This window comes from Hirundo rustica, chromosome 25 (genome assembly GCF_015227805.2).
Source record: "Hirundo rustica isolate bHirRus1 chromosome 25, bHirRus1.pri.v3, whole genome shotgun sequence".
Taxonomy (NCBI): domain Eukaryota; kingdom Metazoa; phylum Chordata; class Aves; order Passeriformes; family Hirundinidae; genus Hirundo; species Hirundo rustica.
The window spans coordinates 6,677,157-6,697,103 of NC_053474.1; the positions used below are offsets into that span (position 1 = coordinate 6,677,157).

Here is a 19,947-nt window from a genome sequence, read left to right on the forward strand (position 1 = left end):
TAGTGCGGAGGCTTTGGAGTGTCCCTGTCGCCAGGAGCGGGATTTATGGCGTGCGGCAGCGCCTGCACAGCCACAGCCAGGGATTCAGCTCATGCCTGGTGTTCCGTAATAGGGCACAGGGCTCACCCGTGACGGGAGATGCTGAAATTCCAACCGGTTCTCGGGATGCTGAAAATACCAACCAGCTATCGGGCGCGTTCGTCTCTGCTCCGTCGGTACGAGGGGACTCATCTTCTCCAGGAATTTACACCCTCGCTGCCGAAAGCCTGCGGAAGTAAACAAGAGAAGAGGATCACACCGTACCCAATCCAACCCCACGTTCCGAGGTGATGACCCCGAGGATAGATCTCCTATCTGTATGAAGAGGCAGCGGTCTAAGCTCAGAACCCCAATTCGGCTGGGATTCGAAGCTTCTGATGCAGCTGCTGCCCCGTTGAGTGGAGGGGAGCCAGGATCATAGTCTCTCGCGAACCTCTCTATCACAAAAAAACCCCACATCAAGTCTTTGGCCTTCCGACATTGTCAAAACCTGTCTGACCTTGTAAACCCTGTACCAGCTCTGACAGCAGTGGTCACCTTGAAGAGATGACCGAAGTGCTTGTGACGGAAGCTCTGTCAGGGGAGGGCTGGGTTGGCTATCGGGAAAAGGTTCTTCCCTCAGAGGGTGCTGGGACACTGAGCTCCCCAGGGAATGGTCATAACCCCAAGGCTGCCAGAGCTCCAAGAGCATTTGGACAATGCTCTCAGGCACAGGGGTTCGAATGTCCTGCGCAGGGCTAAGAGTTGGTCTTGATGATCCTGTGGGTCTCTCACAACTCAGCATATTCTATGATCTTTTCCTAATATCTGAATCTCCTGTCTCAGCTTAAGGCCATTTCCTCTTGCCCTCTCACTGCAGGCACTGTACAAGAGACCGGTTCGCACCTCGCTACCATCTCTTTCCAGGCAGCCGGAGTTGCTCCAAACCCTCCGCAGGTTGCTCCCCCGCGCCGCGGCTCCCCCCGCTCCCGCTCCCGCCGCTCCTCCTGCCGCCAGGGGGCGCTGTGGCGGCGGGGGCGCCGCTCTCTCCGCCCGCCGGGGCCGCGGAGGAGGCGGCTGGGCCGGCCCGGCGGCGGCGGGAGGGACCGGGGGAGGGACCGAGGCACCGGGGCGCCGGGGTAGGGGCGGAGGGAGGGGTGTGGCGGCGGCGGCAGGGCCGGGCCGGGCCGGGCCGGGCCGGGAGGTGGAACGCGCGGCCCCGCTGAACCCGCTGCGGGGCCTGCGGGAGCAGCATGGCCGCCAGCCTGTGGATGGGGGACGTGAGTGTCCGGCCGGGACCGCGCGGCTTTGTGAGGGGGCGGCGGAGCTACGGGGGGAAGCGGCCGGGCCGCGGGGGCGCGGAAGGCACTGACCGGCTGATACTGTCACTGACCGGCACCCGCACACTGGCTGACACTCTCCCACCGACCGACTGACACCCTCACATTGGCGGACGCGCTCACACTCACTGATTGACTCTCTCACACCAATTGATGCCCTCACGCTGACTGTCTGACACCATTACAGCAACTGACAACCTCAATGTGACTGACTGGCACTCTCAGTCTGACACCCACTCGGGCAACCGACAGACTGAAATCCTCACACTTCTGACACCCTCGCTCTGACACCTGACACCAGCTGACCCTCTCCCTGCCTGACTAACCCCCTCACATCACTGACACCCCCATATACCTAAAACTCCCCAAGTGACATTCACCTCATACACTCCTGTGCATGCTGACATGCTCACACAGGCTGACACACACACTCAGACACAAACCCCAGCCTGACAGACACATCTGTGAGCAGTTACACGCACACACACCCTCCCCCCTAGTGAGAGTGACCCTCGTTGCTTGCCTGCAGCCGGGTCACAGCCACACACCAGTGTCCCTGGTGGGCAGACACATGCATGGGCACCACGTCTTACACTTCCATACTCTTAAGAGGCACTTACACACTCCCATATTCACAGTGTGTACACTTGCATGCGTTGAGGATTTATCTGCTCAGCTGCTATAGGCACTTACATGCTCATATTGTGCATGGCTGTGCTGCTAATTGTGCTCACTTGTAGGCACTCACATTTGCATGCATCTGTCCAAGACTGTCCCTCACAACCTGCCCCCTACATGCACACCTGTGGGTGCACTTACACCCTCATAGTGTATAAGTTTGACTCTCCTACATGCACAGGCATTCACAAGCACTTACACACCCTGCTACATCCTTCATTCCTGCCTCTGTGTGTACCTGACAGGAGGAGCACCTGTGTGAAGCACACTCACAGGTACTTCTTCAGCCAGGGATGTCTTGCTGCCCACTCACGTGCACGCTGTGGGCACGCTCACAGTGATGCAGAGCCCACAGTGTCCCTTGTGTGCCCTTCACACACCCTCACTCTTGTGCCCCTGTGTCCTTCACCACTCACTGCTGAGCACACACTTTCACACTTTTGTGTACTTGCCCCATGTGTTGCAATGCTCTGCCACCCAGCTGCATTGCATGTGTGTGTGTGCTCAGTGTGTTGTGGTGCCTGCATTGCTGCCACTGTGGTACACTCTGACACACACACGTGGTCCCACTGCTGCCTGTAGTGTCTTTGCTGTCTGTCACACATTTGTACACATCTGCATGCACTCCGCTATGCATGTACAGTCACACTAGCATGTCACAACTTCCCTGCCACCTGTTTCTTGGACACACATCTTCCTTTAGCCCCTTTCTTGCAGCTCACACCAGCACAGTCCTGCTTGCATGTAGTGTTCCTCATCTCTCATGTGTGTGTACACACAGCCCAACACATCCCTGAGAATCCCACCAGGTACTTCTCTCCCACACACACACTCAGCACACGCAGTTTGCCATGGTATCAGGGAGTCCTCCACTGCCTCTGCTCATGCATGGAGACTCCATGGAGCCTGTTCTCTCTTTTCCCCACACAGAGGGTTATCTGCCACCTCTCTACCATAAAGCCCATCTTCTTTTTCATCACTACTCTCACAAGCAAGCCGTGGCTCTTTGAGCCATACCGACATATCCAAGTAACTGCTTGTCTTTACAAATTGAGTTTCTTGTACACACACCCCCAGGATCACCCTGCATGGCACATCTGTGCAGAGTGGTGCTGTCTCTGCTCCTGGGACAAGTCAGTTCTGCTTCACTCTCACCTTCACAGGGCATCTGCTGCCTTTTACACATGCAAGTGCTGTTATGGTCACCTTCTTTCACATACTGTACACCGTGAAGCCACCTGATACCTGACAGATGCACAAATACTTGAGGGCTGTAGGTTACCGTGAGCCACCTGTCTTAGGTAAATACATGGAGATATATATATTTTGTACATATATTTTTCAGCTCCATTTTAATTTTGGTTAGTTCCCTCCTCCAGTTTCTGTTATACACAGAGGTGCCCTGTTCACTCAGGCTCTTCATAGTATATTTGATCCAAATTCCAGCACCATTTCCCGCTTGTCAGTCCCTTACACCACACAGACACCTGCTCTCCAGCATGTTCACATACACTCTTACCTGCACAGTGCCATTCCCCCCTGTGACATGAACATGGTCAGTGCTCTCATGGGCAGGATGAAGCATAGACTCACTGTGGGATGCGATTCCAGGGCTTCCCCCAAGTGCTGCCCTGGTATCTCTGGGGTTGTTCAAGGCGGACATCACCTGTGTACCCACAGTGCTGGCCCAGCCTTCATTTGCACATGGAGAAGGAGCCTGCCACCTTCTTCCCTGTCCCCTGTAGTGAATGCTCAGTTTGTTGCTGTATGTTTCTGAGTGGCTTTTATCCTTCTGTGAAGCTCCCTGTTCTCTGAAATTCATGCTGTCTCTTGGGTTCCACTTTGCAGACTGTTGAGCCTGGTTCATGCATGCCTGCTGGTTTTGAGTGGCATCGACCCTCTTAAATGAGTCTTCTTTTTGAAGTGTAAGGGTAAAATCCTTCTCAATAATGTTTTAACTGCTTAGGGGGACATTGACACATATATTCTCTTTTTTGTAGATGCCCCAATATAACATTTTTTTTTCTTTTTCTTTTTCTTTTTTTTTTTTTTTTTCTTTTTTGCTTTTATAGCTGGAGCCCTATATGGATGAAAACTTTGTTTCAAGAGCCTTTGCCACTATGGGAGAGCTTGTACTGAGTGTAAAAATCATTCGAAACAGGTTGACAGGGTAACTGTTTCTGTTTGTTCTCCAAGTGCATTTGGACTGAAGTGTCACTGTGATCCTTCCATATCAGAGTGAATTTTCCCTTTTTCTCACCATTGCTGCCACCAATATGGAAATATATATGAGGGCAATGGAGAGGGCACTGCTGGCTCTTCAGCCTTCCCTCAACAAACAAGCTTTGGCCCTCATCCTGCAGTGCTCCAGCACTCAGTCAGAGCAGTGTATGTATCTCATTCCATCCCTCTGGGAATTACACCTCCCCAGGCTTTGGTCACTAGTCTGTAGTGCAGCTATGTGATGCTGACAGAGGTGGGAAGTGTGACTTGAAGCAATAAGAGAACCTTTAGAGTTCATTTGAAATCAAGTGAGTGATTTATGCAGAACAAACTAGTTTCATTCTTATTCATTATTCTTTCAAGAGTTGTAATTTCAGTTTTCTGTAGTTTAAGCTTGAGTGGGCAAATTGATGGTCAATGAAAGTAGGAAGCAAACTGTAAGCTAAACCATTTTCTATGTGCTTTTGCTGACCTGACTTATGGTAAGTAGGGGCTATCCCTTGAAATCCAGCTTCTATTTGGTAGCTAATGTTTATACTTAAAAAACCCAAAAACTTTTCTATGTATTGCAGCTATAGCAAATTTCCTATCAGTTATCTAAAATACAACTTTCCTCCTCAGATATCTTTTAAATTTATAACTTTTGTCTCATCTCTTCTGTGTTGTATGTTCAGAATTCCAGCAGGCTATTGCTTTGTAGAATTTGCAGATCTAGCTACTGCAGAGAAATGTTTACACAAAATCAATGGAAAACCACTTCCTGGTGCTACACCGGTGAGTAAATGGGATCAGCCAGTTGAGAACCAAAACTTGTAAGGGACAGATAGTGTAGAATGTGTATTTTTAATGATTACAGATAGATTCAATAGTTAGCAAACTGGGATTCTTCTTTGCTATAGAATTGAAGTTATGGCTGTAAAAGTGTTAATGTTCTTGCTCAGAAAACTGTTGAGAAAAACCACCGATTTCATTGTGACTGTCTAGATAAAATCCAGCTGTAGAAGTATTGTGGGGTATGGGTTTTTTTATGTCTGAGGATTTCTGCTGTTACCAAAGTTGGACTAATCAGAAACCTGAGAAGAACAAGGAAGAACTTAGGCTGAGTATAGCGTATGTCCACCACAATTCTTCCATCTCTCTCCTTTTGTATAATCATGGAGTCACAGAGTGGTTTGGGTTGGAAGGGACCTTAAAGCTTATTGTATTTCATCCCCTACCATGGGCAGGGACACCTTCCACTATACCAAGTTGCTCCAAGCCCCATCCAACTAGGCTTTGAACACTTTCAAGGATGAGGCAACCTGAGAATTTAACTGTGTGTGTTGTTACATGTGTACAGGATGAACATGCAAGTTCACACTGTCTTTTGAGTAACTTTGATTTGCAAGAGAAACATGACTTTTAATCTTGCATTGCTCTTGGCCCTTAGCAAACAGAAATTACTCAAACGTCTTTACAGTGGAGAAGGATGCAGGGTATTGAATAATTGTAGTGTATAACTAATGTCTCCTCTGTGTAAAAGCTGGGTAGTTAGGAAGAAGAGGAGAAATAGTCAGTGAGGCTAATTTTAGGATGTTGACTTGATATGTGGTAGATTAAAATGGGACGGCTGACACAGCTGTCTGTTGTACCCACAGGAATTGGCTGCAGTAACTGGGGTGACTGATTCATAAAGCAGCTCTAGAATCACCTCAGTTATGTGTGATATACAAGGTAAATGGATTCCCTGCTGAGAGTAGTTAATACCCAGAGCAGGAAACCAGGAAGTTCAGATTGGACTATTTAGTCAACGTTCCTGAGAGGGTCATGTGCCCCGCTAAAAGGAGTCCATGAGAGGCCTGGAGATATCTGTTTCACGTATTTGCTCACGATTAAGGCAAGCTGATCATCCTGGATGCCTTCTGTAGTCACTGGAGAGACAAAGAGAGCAGCTCTTGTAAGGAGTAAGATAATAATGAAGTTTGGGAATACCCATCTTTCTTCACAGTTTGCTCAAAACACAGTGCTGGGATGTGCATCCCTCCACAGTGTGGGAGGGGTGATTTGCACATGGAGAGAATTACAGATGCCAGAGATCCACAGCAGCCCATATCAGTGCACTCAGCAGGCAACTAGTTAGTTCATCCTTTGCATTTAGAGACTTTTGCTTACAGAAAACTTCAGTGTGGCTCATGCCTTTATTTATTTTTAAATACTGAAGCAGCCAAAGGAATAATAAGAGAGCCATTGTGCTGGTGCTGTCTCTCTTCTCCAAGCACTGGTGTTCCCAGTTCCCATCTGAGTGGAAGTACTGTCAGGGGTCTCGTTGATTTTAAACACAGAATATTGCAGTGAAGAGCGTGATCCAATAACAAAGATCTAAGTGCTTCAAAGTGGAATCTAAATTTTGTATTAGCTTGTAAATGATTCACAGAAAGTTGTGTAGTCCTATGCTCCAGAGAATGCAAGCATGCAAGGAACAGGAATGTATCCTAGAGTTAAGTCTGTGCTCTGTTTCCCAAGAATTATTTACTTGTCTTTGAGGGAAGGAAATCCATCATGCAAGGTTCAGGAACACACTGGACTCTTCACTGTACTGAACAAGTACCCTGATCTCTAGGGCATTTCTGATTGTGATCAGAAACCCTGATTTCTGATCCTGAGATTAACCCCTGATCTCTTAAGACCTGATCTAAAGATCTTGGTCTCCTTAGATCTTGGTCTAAACTTACGTGTAAGTTGTTGCTTGGGGACAAGTTGCTGAAGTCTGGTAGGTTGGGGACAGAGAGTTCCAGATGGGCACAAATCTAGGCTGCTGGGAAACTTGTTTCAAAAATAAATTCAGATGCAAAATTTAAAGAGGCCTCCAGTGTCCAATGTAGTTCTGTCAGAACCCTTTAATTTTGGATCTTACTAAATGTGCAGAGCCAAGTATTTAGCCACACTTCCAGATTCAGGTTGATTCCATTTTCCAGTTTGGTGGATTCTGACCTGCTAGTGTTTGTGTTAAATCACAGAAGTCCAGTAGTGGTGCTGTCATTTCATTTTAAGACCTTAAACTGGAAGAAATTTACCATCTGTTATTACTACCTCTGTTCAGATTTTGATTTTCATGATTATGTCTGTATTTACGCTAAATAAAAATGTGCTTGTTACCTTAACTGGCTGGCCTGAAGGCGTTGAACATGTGTCAGCATTAAGATTGCATTAAATCAGCTTATTGTGTTTTTCCCTGATTGTGTGTATTCACATGACAACATTTGAATGTATGGATTCATTTTTGTCTTGTTTCAGGCGAAGCGATTTAAATTGAATTATGCAACATATGGAAAACAGCCTGATACCAGGTAAGTGCTCAATATTTAAATAATAATTTTTCCGGCTTAATGAGTCTTTATTAATTGCCTTGCAAAAAGTATTCAAAATGGGTAAACCCAAAGTTCAGCGCTGCAGTCTTTAGTAGAGGGAGGAGAACTTAGACTGCCAGTTTTGTTCTTTGTCCTGTGTGTGGCACAGCACATTTATCCAGTGTCCTTAAAGGTATTTAAACTTTGTAGCATCAAAGTATCTAATTCATATGTTATAATTTAAGATCTATATATTATAATTTAGGATCTATGTATTGAAAATAGCATATCTCTAAATGAGATATTGGGGGGTTTTGCCATTTTAGAAATCAGAGATATCCTGTGAGTAATAAGCAGGGAAGTAATTTTTAAATAAAAAGCAGTGTTAAGTTGGTTGGTTATGCTGCTTGAATTAACTTGAAAAAGCAGTGTCAATAAAAATTTTAGTTAAGCAGCTTAACCGGTGACACTTTAAAGTCTCCATTAAATGGTCTTTTAATATCACTCTTCTCTGAGTGCAAATAGTTCGGCTAAATGGTAACTGTCACTTAGCATGTCCCTTCCTTTTTCCTTTTTTAATTTTTTTTTTTTTTTTTTTTGTATGGTTGTATTTAAGAAGTTTTCTTTTTATTTCTTTAGTCCAGAATATTCCCTTTTTGTGGGAGACCTGACTCCCGACGTGGATGATGGGATGTTATATGATTTTTTTGTTAAAGTTTATCCATCGTGTAGAGGTGGAAAAGTTGTTTTGGACCAGGCAGGAGTATCCAAGTAAGTTGTCTTTTATTCACTTTTTTTTTTCACTTCACACGTGGCAACAGGAAAGATAGAATGCAGCAAGGGGAAAAAAAATTCTTTTGGCTTAGTATTTTAGTATTTAGATTTTAGTAATCTTTAAATATAATGTTCTTGGCCATTCAGTCTGAAGTTTGCTTGAGTTTTCATAGTCACCATGGGTATTATCACTCCTCTGTCCATCTGAGACCCTTTGTGTGTTATTGCACTTCTTAAAATGCTGAAAAAATGTCTTAAGTAATCTTGAAACACTCTCTTCCTGGACTCTCAGGTGGAATTGTGCTTTACAAACTTTAGGCTATTGAGTGTATATTCCTGTGAGAGCTGTACTTTTTTTTTCAAACAGGGTAGGGCACACGAAGCTGTGATTCACTCTCAGGTTCTCAGTAGCTGCCTTGTTTGTATTTCCTGAAAATGTCTTGCCAAAAACAGGTATCAAAAAGTTGGATTTCTTAATGTAATTAAAACATTTTCTAAACAGCACAAAATTAAGCTATATTTTCCAGAGGAAGGAGCAGTTGGTGAGCATCCTTGTTTCCAAAGCAGAGCATGGCTTCAGTGAAGCACAATTTTCTGATATAATACCTGTGAGAATTTTGGGATAAGATATAGGCTATGGCTGTATGTCCCCCCACCTTCTCATTGGCGGTTTCTCAGTCTTAGACAGGCTGGTTTGAAGGAATCTCTGGAGGTCTCTGATCCAGCTCCTAAAAGGACTGCAGCCAGTACTAGATCATCCATGAATTGTGTGGCCTGGAAAACCTCCCAGGACAGAGATAATTCAGTCTGTCTGGGCAGCCTATTCCACAGCTGCACCCCTCCCCAGTCATGAAGTTCCTCTTCATGTGCAACCTGAACCTCTTGCAGAGCTACTCAGTCTCTCTGGCTGTTGAGTCTTCATGCTGTCATTGCCACCTCACCTGGGACTGACACTGCTGGGTTGGGTTCTGTGTGCCTTCTGCTCCTCCTCAGTGTATAAACCCCACAGTTCCTGTTGTGTTGCACCTGCTTCAGTCTCTGTCTGTAGAACAGGTGTTGGTGCTGCAGGCTGGACTATTATTTGGGTTTTGGGAGCTGTGCATAGGTGCAGAGCTTAAGGAAAGGGCATCTGTGGTAGCTTGGGAAATGGGGAAGGAGCAAGGACTCAGAGTCCGGTTTCTGGGAAGAGCAAAGCTGTCTCCCCTGGCAGTGCCAGAGTGTTGGTGCCAGGGGCTTTGTTGCGACTTGTGTAATTGCTCAAAGCTGAGGCAACTGCAGGTGTCAGTGTGATGTGAGAGAGAAGCTTAAGGCTTCCACTGGACATGCCCAGTGAAGCCCTGGCCCTTCCAGCCAGGGCTGGTGGAGCAGGAAGGCCTCCTCCCAGCACCTCTTAGTCACACAGGAGAGGAAATTGGAGCATGGTGCTGTGGTGCTGTGCCTGCTTCTCTGCCTTGTGCTGAGGGTGCAGGTGCCAGGGCTTTTCCAAACTTTTCCAAACAGGACACAAGGTCTGCAGGGAGGTCCTGGCCAGGAAGAAATTATTTCTTTCCAGACCAATGGTTTAGCCATTGGTGTGGAAAAGCTAAATGTCTGGAAGAGCTGGAAGAATCAGTGTCTGGAAAACTTGGAAGAATCATTGTCTCACTTGCAGCAGCCAGCATCTATTCTTGTACACTGGATCTATCACTATCTGTCTCTATTTTGGAACTGCCAGTCTTTCCAGTTTCTCTTACACACTCCTGGTCCCATCTGAAAATCTGCAGGAGTCTTTTAGCAGTTTAGAAACTTAGTTTGGTTTGTGTATGAACACCTTAAACTGACTTAGATGTTGACTTGCGCTGGATTAATTTGCCATAGTCCTTTGGCAGAGGGCAAGTTAAACAAATGTGGGTCTGTGTAGAGTTTTACTTGTGCTTAATAATCTAGCTGTATTTAGATAAGCCTAAGCTTTGATCTGGTCTTTTTGTGAGGAGGGTAGATCCATACCTGTATATATATATATTTATATATATATAAATATAAATAAATAAGATATTTGGACTTGTGTGTGGAGCTTGCTGTGCAAGGTACTACATTTTCTCTGAAATAGCTGCCAGTGGGGAGCTCCCATGAGTAGTAAGTGATGCTGCTTTCAAAACAGTACATTACTTGGTGTTTAGTAATTCCCACAGAATAGATAATGCACTGTAAATACACCCTTGCTTACAGCTTGTTCTTTTTCCCAGGTAGACAAGCCCTTCTCTCCCAAACTTCTTCCTTTGCTTAGATGGATTCCTCTTACCCTCCCACACCTAAGCCTTTGATCTTTCTGCTGCGTGAGGCAGCCCATCCCATGATGGGATCCTGGCACTGCCCTCTTGGATGCTGTTGCATGGCTTCTGACTCACTGTAGCATCTAAATCCCACGCAAAAGACTGTTGGGGTTGGAGGGAGTTGGAGTTTTCTGTCTGGTTGACATGCAGTGCTGCCACACCACAGGGAAGGGTTGTTGCAGAGTCCAGCGGTTCTGGATGTGTTGTCCCTGTTTCAGCTGTGCTCTCAGAGCAGGTTTTAGCTACTTGATGTTAAGAGCTCATTTTCAGGCCCACTGTTGGAAATGCCATTGTTGGGAGTGGCAGAAAGCCTATCCTGTTGAAAAGCAGACTTAATTGGAAAGCACATCTCATTGACCCTAGGAAAAAGTAGTGTTTTCCATCACAGTGAGGCAGTTTTGGATAAAAGCAAAGTCTATCTTGTCGATCCTGTGCTGACTTGCAACTCTTGAGATTATCAGTATCCTCCCAGCAGAGATTTGCAGCTTTACCACGTGTCAGTTCATGAATTTCGATATGACTTGTGTCAGCTCACTTCCAGTTCCCCGGAATCCACTGGCACAAGAACTACTTTACATTGACAAGCCCTTGAAGGTACTGCCAGAGCTTGGATATGGGGCTTCAGGAATTCTGGAAAAGCAACTGGAAGGCAGAATAATTTCCTCTCTCCAAAAAGCAGGGACAACAACCCTAATGAACATTTTCATTCACTGTTTCCCAAACCAATTCAAACTTCACTGTAACTAATTTTTATAGCGTTAGGCACGGTTCTTTGGGATTGGTTTTATGTGAGATGTTCTGTGTCTCTGCAGAGGTTACGGGTTCGTGAAATTCACGGATGAACTGGAACAGAAGAGAGCACTGACAGAGTGTCAGGGAGCTGTGGGGTTGGGCTCTAAACCTGTACGCTTGAGTGTGGCTATACCAAAAGCGTGAGTAGAGGAACAGCTGGACATTTATATGAAAAATCATATCTAGTTTTAAATGCCTTTTAGTGCTTTGGGTACATGTCCTAGATGTCTCCATCACAAAATGAAGGAATACCAGTGAATATGGGGAGTATCAGAATGCCCAGGAGTTCAAAGAAATTATAACATTAGCTCAAGAGTAAGCATTTTACACTGTTTTGAATTGCATACATTATTAAATCCATACATATGTGCACACACTAGTTAAATATGATTGTTTTTAAAGTGTATGTTCCTTTGCATTTAGTTGAAATAATTTAAATTGGCTTAATGATGTCTGGATAGCAAAGCTTAACTACCTTGCTAATTCTGTTATGATGTCTACTACATGTAAGACTTTTGGGGCAGGGATTAACTTTTTTTTCTGTGTTTGTTCAGAACCTGATACAATGAGATCCTGGTCTGACTTGGGGCTCGTAGCACTAGGGTAATACAAATCATAGTAATTGCTCCCTATTTGAATAATATTTAGATTTTCAGTGACCTCGTAAGTCTTGGGGCGTGGGAAAGGAAGATAAAAGAAAAAAAAAGGAGTCTATCATGATAAGAAGATTGATGTTTCCTTCTTCCTACTTCTCACTAATTTCATCATTAGTAGAAATAGCCATTTCCAAACACTATTTGTCATCGCATTATTTCAAATCTTGACAGTAGGTGGAATCCTGTTTCCTTGGGAATGCTGCCACTTTATGGCAAGGAGTAGGAATTTTAGTCAGTTCTCAGGGTATTTAAGTTTGTTTTTTGATTACTGGTAGTTCTTATTTCATTAACTTTTTCAAGTCTGTGCATTAAAGACCACCCAGTTCAGAGAGAAAGGGACGAGTCCTTGCTTGGGTTTCTGTATGACAGTGGCAGAAGGGAGATCTTTTTCCATTCTTACAAAAGAAAACTGAAGGCTTTCAGCAAGGCTTTAAGTCAACTCTTCATGTAAAGCAAGACTCAGTACCTTCTCTCAGAAAGCTGCAGATCACTTAACTTCATCCTCTTTATCAGAAGGAAAAAGGGACTCCTGTATCTGGATTGTGGTTCAGGATTTTTCTAAACTGAAGCTCGTAGTCCTGAACTCTTCCCTTCCCAAAGCCAGGAAGTGATACCCAATTAGCTCATAAAGAATGAAAGCAATGTTTATTAATGAAGAAGAATATGAACACAGGAAAGGGTATTAAATTTAAACCACTCTTTCTTTATGCAAATATATGCAAATAATAAATATTGTTGCAGTAAATAGTAAATATATTTTAAAGATTGAAATTTGCATGTTAGACTAAGCCTTATCTCTTTACCACATTGTATCTGAAGCTATTTCACTGCTTTTTTCATACTTGTTCTGCACTATTCTATTGCAACTTACTCCTGCTTTATTTTTTGAAGTAATCGTGTGAAACCAATGGAGTACAATCAGATGTACAACTATAATTACAACCAGTATTACCAACAGTATCACAACTACTACGCTCAGTGGGGGTACGACCAGAACACGGGCAGTTACAGCTACAGCTACCCCCAGTATGGCTACACCCAGAGCACCATGCAGGTAGGGCAGCACAGAAACACCACAGAGATTGAAAGGTGGGATGGGAACATCTTATCTTCAGCTCTGAGAATCACAGAATGTCCTGAGCTGGAAGGGACCCACAGGAATCATTGAGTCCAGCTTCTGGCCCTGCCCAGCACACCCCAACAATTCCACCCTGTGCCTGAGAGTATTGTTCAAATGCTCCTGGAGCTGAGGCAGCCTTGGAGCTGTGCCCATTTCCTGGGGAGGCTGTTCAGTACCCAAGCACCCTCTGGGGGAAGCATCTTTTCTTGATATCCAGCCTCACCCTCCCCTGACACAGTTCCAGCCAGTTCCCTAAGGTCCTGTCCCTGGTCACAGAGAGCAAAGATCGGAGCTGTCCCTCAGGAGGAGCTGCAGACCCTAATGAGCTCTGCCTTCAGTCTGCTCTGCTCCAGACTGAACACACAAGAGTTCTTCCTATAGATCTCTTCAAAGTCTTAGTATAGCTACTATTTAGTGTTTAGCCCCTGGTGTGTCCTGTTGCCTTATGGACACTATATTGCTGAGGTAAAAAAAGGTCTGGAGGACGCAAAGGGTCTCAATATAGTTGTCATGGTAGAAGAGTTCTCTTGGTACAGGCAGTGCTCAGAGTGCCTTTGGGACCCTTCATAAACTTTGTTATAAAGGATAGAACACATCAAAATAGTCACCCCACTTAAACCCTGAAATTTCAAGAACTGCCTCTGTTAGAGGTTTAGTGTAGGATCTTGACCATGGAGTGTTGGGAATGGAACACAGGCTTATGTGTGAAGAATCCTGTTGTAATAATTTCAGTATAAGTCAGCCTCTGACAGTACTGATCAACAAGTGATGCTTGCAAAAGAAAATTATTCACTGTCCTAAGGCGTTTGTTTTTCCTTGCAGACATATGAAGAAGTTGGTGAGGATGCATTGGAAGGTATGTTTCTCACATTTTGTATTTAAGTTGTCTGTATGTTCTGTACTGCTTAGAGATAAACTTTCTCAAATTGGCCCTAATATCAATTTATAATACACCTTTATCTTTGAGTAAATCTGATAAAATTTGTGGGTCACTATCACCTAGAACAGTTGCATCCTGGTTTTACTGTTGCTGCTCCTAGTCTGAACCCGGTGAGAACTGAAACTGTTTGACTTCCCCAGCGCTGAGATTTTAATATTCTGTAGTACTGAAATTTTTATCCCTTTTTTAGTAGAGGTATTTATTCTGATATGCTACCAAGAAAAAAAGTAGATATTCTGCTTTTCTCTAAAATCTTGACATTTAATGCCCAGAATACTTCATTGTGCTTTTAGTTTAAAAGTAAAAAGGAATAATATTAGTCACCACACTGATAAAATATTTCAAGTAGTCATTGCTTGAAATGGGTCACTAAACCAGATTGGCATTTTAGATACCTGTGCAAGTAGCTTTCATTTATTGATGCAAGAGACTATCATTTCATGCCAGCCATTCCAGATTTCTGTCTTGAGTGTAATCTGCACTATGCAGTGTATCTTACTCTTCTCTTAAAAAAATTTAAAAAGTACATGGTAGTGGATCTACAGGATCCACAGGTATGAGTGATGATGTGCGTGGAAGCTCTTAATGGCTCTTAAAAGCATTCCAGGAGAGCTTTTCTTTTGCTGAACCAAACATCCCAGGACTAGAGTTGGGATATCTCTGGTATCTCTTTTTCTGATTGATTAAGTGAAAGATTCCTACATTTGTAGGAAACCAAATTCATGTATTGCCACTATATCATTCCTTTTCCTTAAATCTCTTCTCCTGTAATGTGTTACAACATGGTGTAGCTAAAACCAGACATAGGATCCTGGAATGGTTTGGGTGGGAAGGAACTTCAAAAGCTATCTTCATCCACTCACTGCCATGAGCAGGGACACCTTCCATTAGACCAGGTTGCTCCAAGCCCTGTTCTACCTGGCCTTGGACACTTCCAGGAATGAGGCAGCCACAGCTTCTCTGAGCAACCTGTGCCAAGGCCTTACTCCCCTCATAGGGAAGTCACATGTTTACAAACATTTTATTCCTGGTATTTTAGAATCTTTCCATTAATTCAGCTTTGTACTGAGAGTCATTCACTGACCTGTGTGATTGTGTTACTCTGATAACCTGAGCTTTGGGTTACCACTGTTGTTAGGTGAGCTTTATACCCTGGAGGGGTTTGGGGAGTCCATCACTGTGCATTGGGAGGAACAAGATTGGACCTGCTGGCTTTTTGTCCAGCCCCAAAATGCTTTCCAAACATTTCTTCCACATGTAAAATAGGGCTACGCTCACATGTTATGCTTTGGCACTCCATTCCTAACTTCGTGACTCCAGCTTTGAGCTGCTGGAGGCTTTGGAAGATGAGATCTGGTGACTGCTTGCAGCAGCACAGGACGCTCCCATCCATCCATCCATCCATCATTTGTGACCTCACAGTGAAGAGAGCAGAAGGGAATGGATGCCTCTGTCTCTACTCCTGCCCTTTCCATCAGGGCAAGCTCCTTCTGGCAGTGCAGGTGGCTGCGCTGGGCTGTGAGGTGCAGGTGTGTGTTCCCTTCACTGGATCTCCTGTGGGGCAATCACCACTGTAAAAAAGGACATGTTTGCATGTAGTTATTCCTTATCCCATTGCAGAGAGATTGAGTAGGGCTGATCTGGTCAGGTTTGTGATTGGGTAAGTGCTGGGAATGTTTGGTGATTCACAGGATCACAGAATACTTGGGGTTGGAAGGAACTCTGGACATCATTCAGTCCAATCCCTTGCTAATGCAGGCTTACCTACAGTACAGGACACAGGAACACATGCAGATGGGTTTGGAATATTTCCAGAGAGGGAGACCCCACACCCTCCCTGGGCAGGTGTTCCAGTGCTCTGCCACACTCCATGAAAAGAACTTATTGCTTATATTGAGGTGGTTGCTCCTTGTCCTGTCAGTGGGCGCCACTGAACAGAGTCTGGCACTATCCTCTGACGCCTGCCCTGGAGATACTGAGACTCCCACCATGTTTGTTTTAATATACCAACTTGTTTACAGGGTGAGATTTTTCTGAACACCTTTGATGTGTGACTTATTTGTCTGTCTTTCCTCCCATAGATCCCACGCCTCAGTTAGATGTCCATGAAGCAAACAAGCAGTTCATGGAACAGAGTGAAGAGCTCTACGATGCCTTGATGGACTGTCACTGGCAGCCTTTGGACACTGTCTCATCAGAGATCCCAGCTGTGTTATAGCCTTGTTGCTGAGGCGTTGTGTCTGTGAGACATCTGCCAGTGCGCTCCAGACTCTTATGCTGCCCCTGGATCCTGCAGTAGTGAGGGGTGGCCGTTTCCCCACCCAGGTCTGGCACTCGGAGTACAGGAGGACTATGGCCTTTCCTGTAGAGAACAAGTATTGTAGGAGCATCATGGTAACCTTTATTCATGGTGAAAATTAGAACTGCAACAGTTTTACTCCTTTTGTCTTGAAATGAACTCTTAACACTTACTGGGAATTGTAATTTATAAATTTCCAACAAGATGGCACTGGAGAGAGACTCTACTCCATCGTACAATAAAGAAGTTAGTCTTTTAAGTGAAATTACCCTTTGCATTTTGGTTCCTACCCATCTTTCTGTTTTGCTGCCGATTCAACTGTCTTAAGTAATTTGACCCATCGCTCATGAATGTGTTATTTCAAAAAAGATCATTGTTGGACACCACTAAAATGTCTCAAAATCTTTCCAGTGACTGGGCAGGGTTGCTGTAACTTGAGCATGGAATGAAAGCTTATGTTGTGGTTAACTTAAGCTGTGATCTTGACCTTGCAAGTTTGATGTTCTTAAGCGATCAACCCAAAGAGCACTTTGGAGAGCAAAGACAGAAAGGAGAGTTATAAAGCTACAGACTGATGCCTTTTACCTGGTGATCTCTTGCACACCTGGCCTGCTTCTCCAACTATGTATGAGGAAATAATTCCCCATCAACCAGCAGTTTAAAACACTTTTTCCAGCAATCATATTCAAATGTTATTTTGTGTATCAGGCCTTTTTTTTGTTATTGTTGTTGTGAATACACCTTGATGGTCTCACTGAGCTGGTGAGATTTTGTAGTGTCTTCCAATGTCCAGTGAAATGGAAGATCTTGCAGCACAAACAGGTCAGAGCAATTGCATTGCTATATTGTACAACAAATGGTTGTTAACTTGGAGAGTGGTTTTCTACTGGATGTTGTATACGCTGGATGGACAAGCAATATATTTAAGCTGATATGTTACATTAGAGGTGAAAGTGAAAATAATAGCACTTATATACATGTTATAAGCCCTTTTTCAGGCTTTTGTGCCTTAAACTCTTGGAGAAATAGGAACAGAGAAACTACCTGTAATAAATGTCTATCCAAGGAATAGTTTGGTAACTGAAATTGCTACTGCGGAGCGTTTCGTTGCCTCCCTGCCCATGTTGATGCAGAGATTTGCCACAAAATTTAAATAATTTGATAAAGCTACTTCTACTACACTTTTGTTTGTGTCCATAATTTTGACCTATTTGTCAGTCTGTGGTCTTTTCTATCAGCTGGATGTGGGATGTGAGGGCAATGGTGATGTGACTAGAGTTAGGTTATTCCTTACAGGTGGAGCTAGAAGACTGCTGGACTCCTGCATTCTCATCTGCTGTGAATTTTCCTCATGCTGTGCCCCTGACTGTGCTGCTGTCTCACCTTCACCTACTCTGAAATGTAAGGAAAGGAATGTTCCCTGTGCATTCCAGGAGTTTCAGAAGCAGCAGAAGTGGAAGAGAGCAGAGCTTTATATCCTCTGATGTGGCCACTCAGCTCAGGACATCCCCTCTTCTTGGGAAATTCAGCAGAGTGGCATTGCAGAAGAGATGCAAAGACGAGCATTTAAAACACTTTGTACATCATTCTGTTACTGTGCTGCCCTGTGTACCTGTCATCCTATTTTGGAGTTGCCTTTTCCTACTCCCACGAATTTCAGCTTTTACAATGTAAAAGTTTTTTACAAACTGGCCATCCCAGTTTGCACCAGGGGGTGAAACCACACTTATTTATCAATATAAATTTATTCTGCTGTTCTCATCTGCCCAGCATTGCTATCTGTGGAGTATTCCCTAATGCCTGGATAAACTATCTCTGGACAAGTCTGTCTCTAGAGGAGAGAGGAGCAGGTTATCAGGGATCAGACAGCAACCCTGTGGGAAAATCCTTTTGCTCTCTGCATTTGTTTTGTTGTGGAAAGAAAAATGGTAAATATTAACCAACCCATCCTAACTCCTAATTCTTGGGGGAGCTGGGCATGTACAGACCCTTGTGAGGAAATAATTTGGGAGTGCAGAGGCCAGCAGAGATGACCTGCTGACTCTTGTTTACTGGTGCTGCAGAGCTTAAAATAGCTCCAGCTTTCATTTCAGGAGAGAGGTTGATGCAAGGCTCTGGGCCTCATTCTCTGGAGGTATGAGCCAGGCTTTTGGGGTTGTTTGGGGGAATCTCAGCCAAGGTTCTGTGGAGCTGTTAAATCTCTGCATTGTTTTGTTATTTTTTTAATATCACTCATCTTGATGTTCATTTTCAGCTCTCAGCCATTATTGCAGTGTCTGACGCACAGGAGAGACTTTTATATAAAGCTACAAAACAGCCACCTCCTGGCATTTGTGTGGTTTGCTTTTTGGAATCCCAGTTAAATAGTGTGTGGGATTTTGTTTCTCCTGGATGGCTACAGGAAAAGCCCAGATTACCATTTATTGTCACACAGGATGAAAGACAAGGACTCCATGTAATAAGGTAAAATCTGCTTTTATCTCTATGTGCTAAAGGCAAGAAGTCCAAGGCAGATGATATCACATCTCCCTGGGATTATGTAATTCCTGAAAATTGCATCCATATTGGCAACAGAGATCATGAAGCACTCTGCCTTTCAGCAGGCAGGTTTATAGCAATTCCAAAAACAATTCAAACATTCTTATTGTGTTCTTTGATGAAGATGCGATCATCCAATTTAGATGAAATTGTAGGGACTCCGATGGCCATTTGAGTTACATAGACTAGGAATGTTCAGCAGAGCTGAGGGATATGGGTGTTTTCAGGCACAGAGTAGTGATTTCCAAAGGCTGAGCTGTGAGGCTGCAGGGTGGTCTCTTGCCATTAGCCTGTGTTTAATTAAAAGCTTGACAATACACATTGGGGTGGCCTGGGGGCAATGCTGACCTGCTTCCAAAGGGATGAGGAGTCTGGAAGCATTTCTTTAGCAAATGTATGGATAGGAGGGCTGAAAGGGGCTGACAGTGATTTTTTTTTTTTTTTTTTAATGTGAGACTGACTAGAGAAAATTACTGTTACTTGAATCAGTTTCTTTAGATGGGTTCATATCCCACACAGTGAGACATATAAAACACCTTCAGGAATTTCTCTGAATCCTTTTTAAGGAACAGAGATAAATATTTGACTCTAATCTTCCTGTACTGGGTTTCTCATTATTGGCTTGTTAATCTTCAGCTTCTGCTAAACAAGATCTGAGAGGAATTTTTACCTTCCAGCCTTGCTGTCTTGCAGTGATCTTGTAAAGCATACTGAATATACCCATTTCTGGATATAACTTGGTTAACCATGAAACTAATTCAGTGGCAGGATGGGGTATGAATCTGAAATGCAGTAGCAGAAACTGATAGAGCTGCTTCAAGTAATGTCACTGACAGAGATCACTTTCCCTTTTTTCCTGGTTAGAGCATTTCTTCAGAAAATATCTCTTTTTTTTTTTTTTTTTTTTTTTTTTTTTTTTTTTTTTTTTTTT

At 44.1% G+C, this 19,947-nt stretch overlaps 1 protein-coding gene across 2 annotated transcripts; it reads left to right on the forward strand.

Moving 5' to 3' along the window:
* Window positions 1-1,190: 1,190 nt before the first annotated feature.
* On the forward strand, window positions 1,191-17,659 carry TRNAU1AP (tRNA selenocysteine 1 associated protein 1). 2 transcript variants are annotated; one of them, XM_040086356.1, is made up of 10 exons: window positions 1,191-1,298; window positions 3,885-3,961; window positions 4,109-4,206; window positions 4,934-5,033; window positions 7,533-7,585; window positions 8,225-8,356; window positions 11,484-11,603; window positions 13,011-13,173; window positions 14,062-14,095; window positions 16,261-17,659. In XM_040086356.1, the coding sequence occupies exons 3-10, from the start codon at window positions 4,121-4,123 to the stop codon at window positions 16,395-16,397; spliced, it is 825 nt and encodes a 274-aa protein (XP_039942290.1). In that variant the 5' UTR covers window positions 1,191-1,298; window positions 3,885-3,961; window positions 4,109-4,120; the 3' UTR covers window positions 16,398-17,659. The 2 variants fall into 2 exon arrangements, with proteins under 2 accessions (XP_039942290.1, XP_039942289.1); XM_040086355.2 differs by lacking the exon at window positions 3,885-3,961.
* The last annotated feature ends 2,288 nt before the right edge of the window (window positions 17,660-19,947 follow it).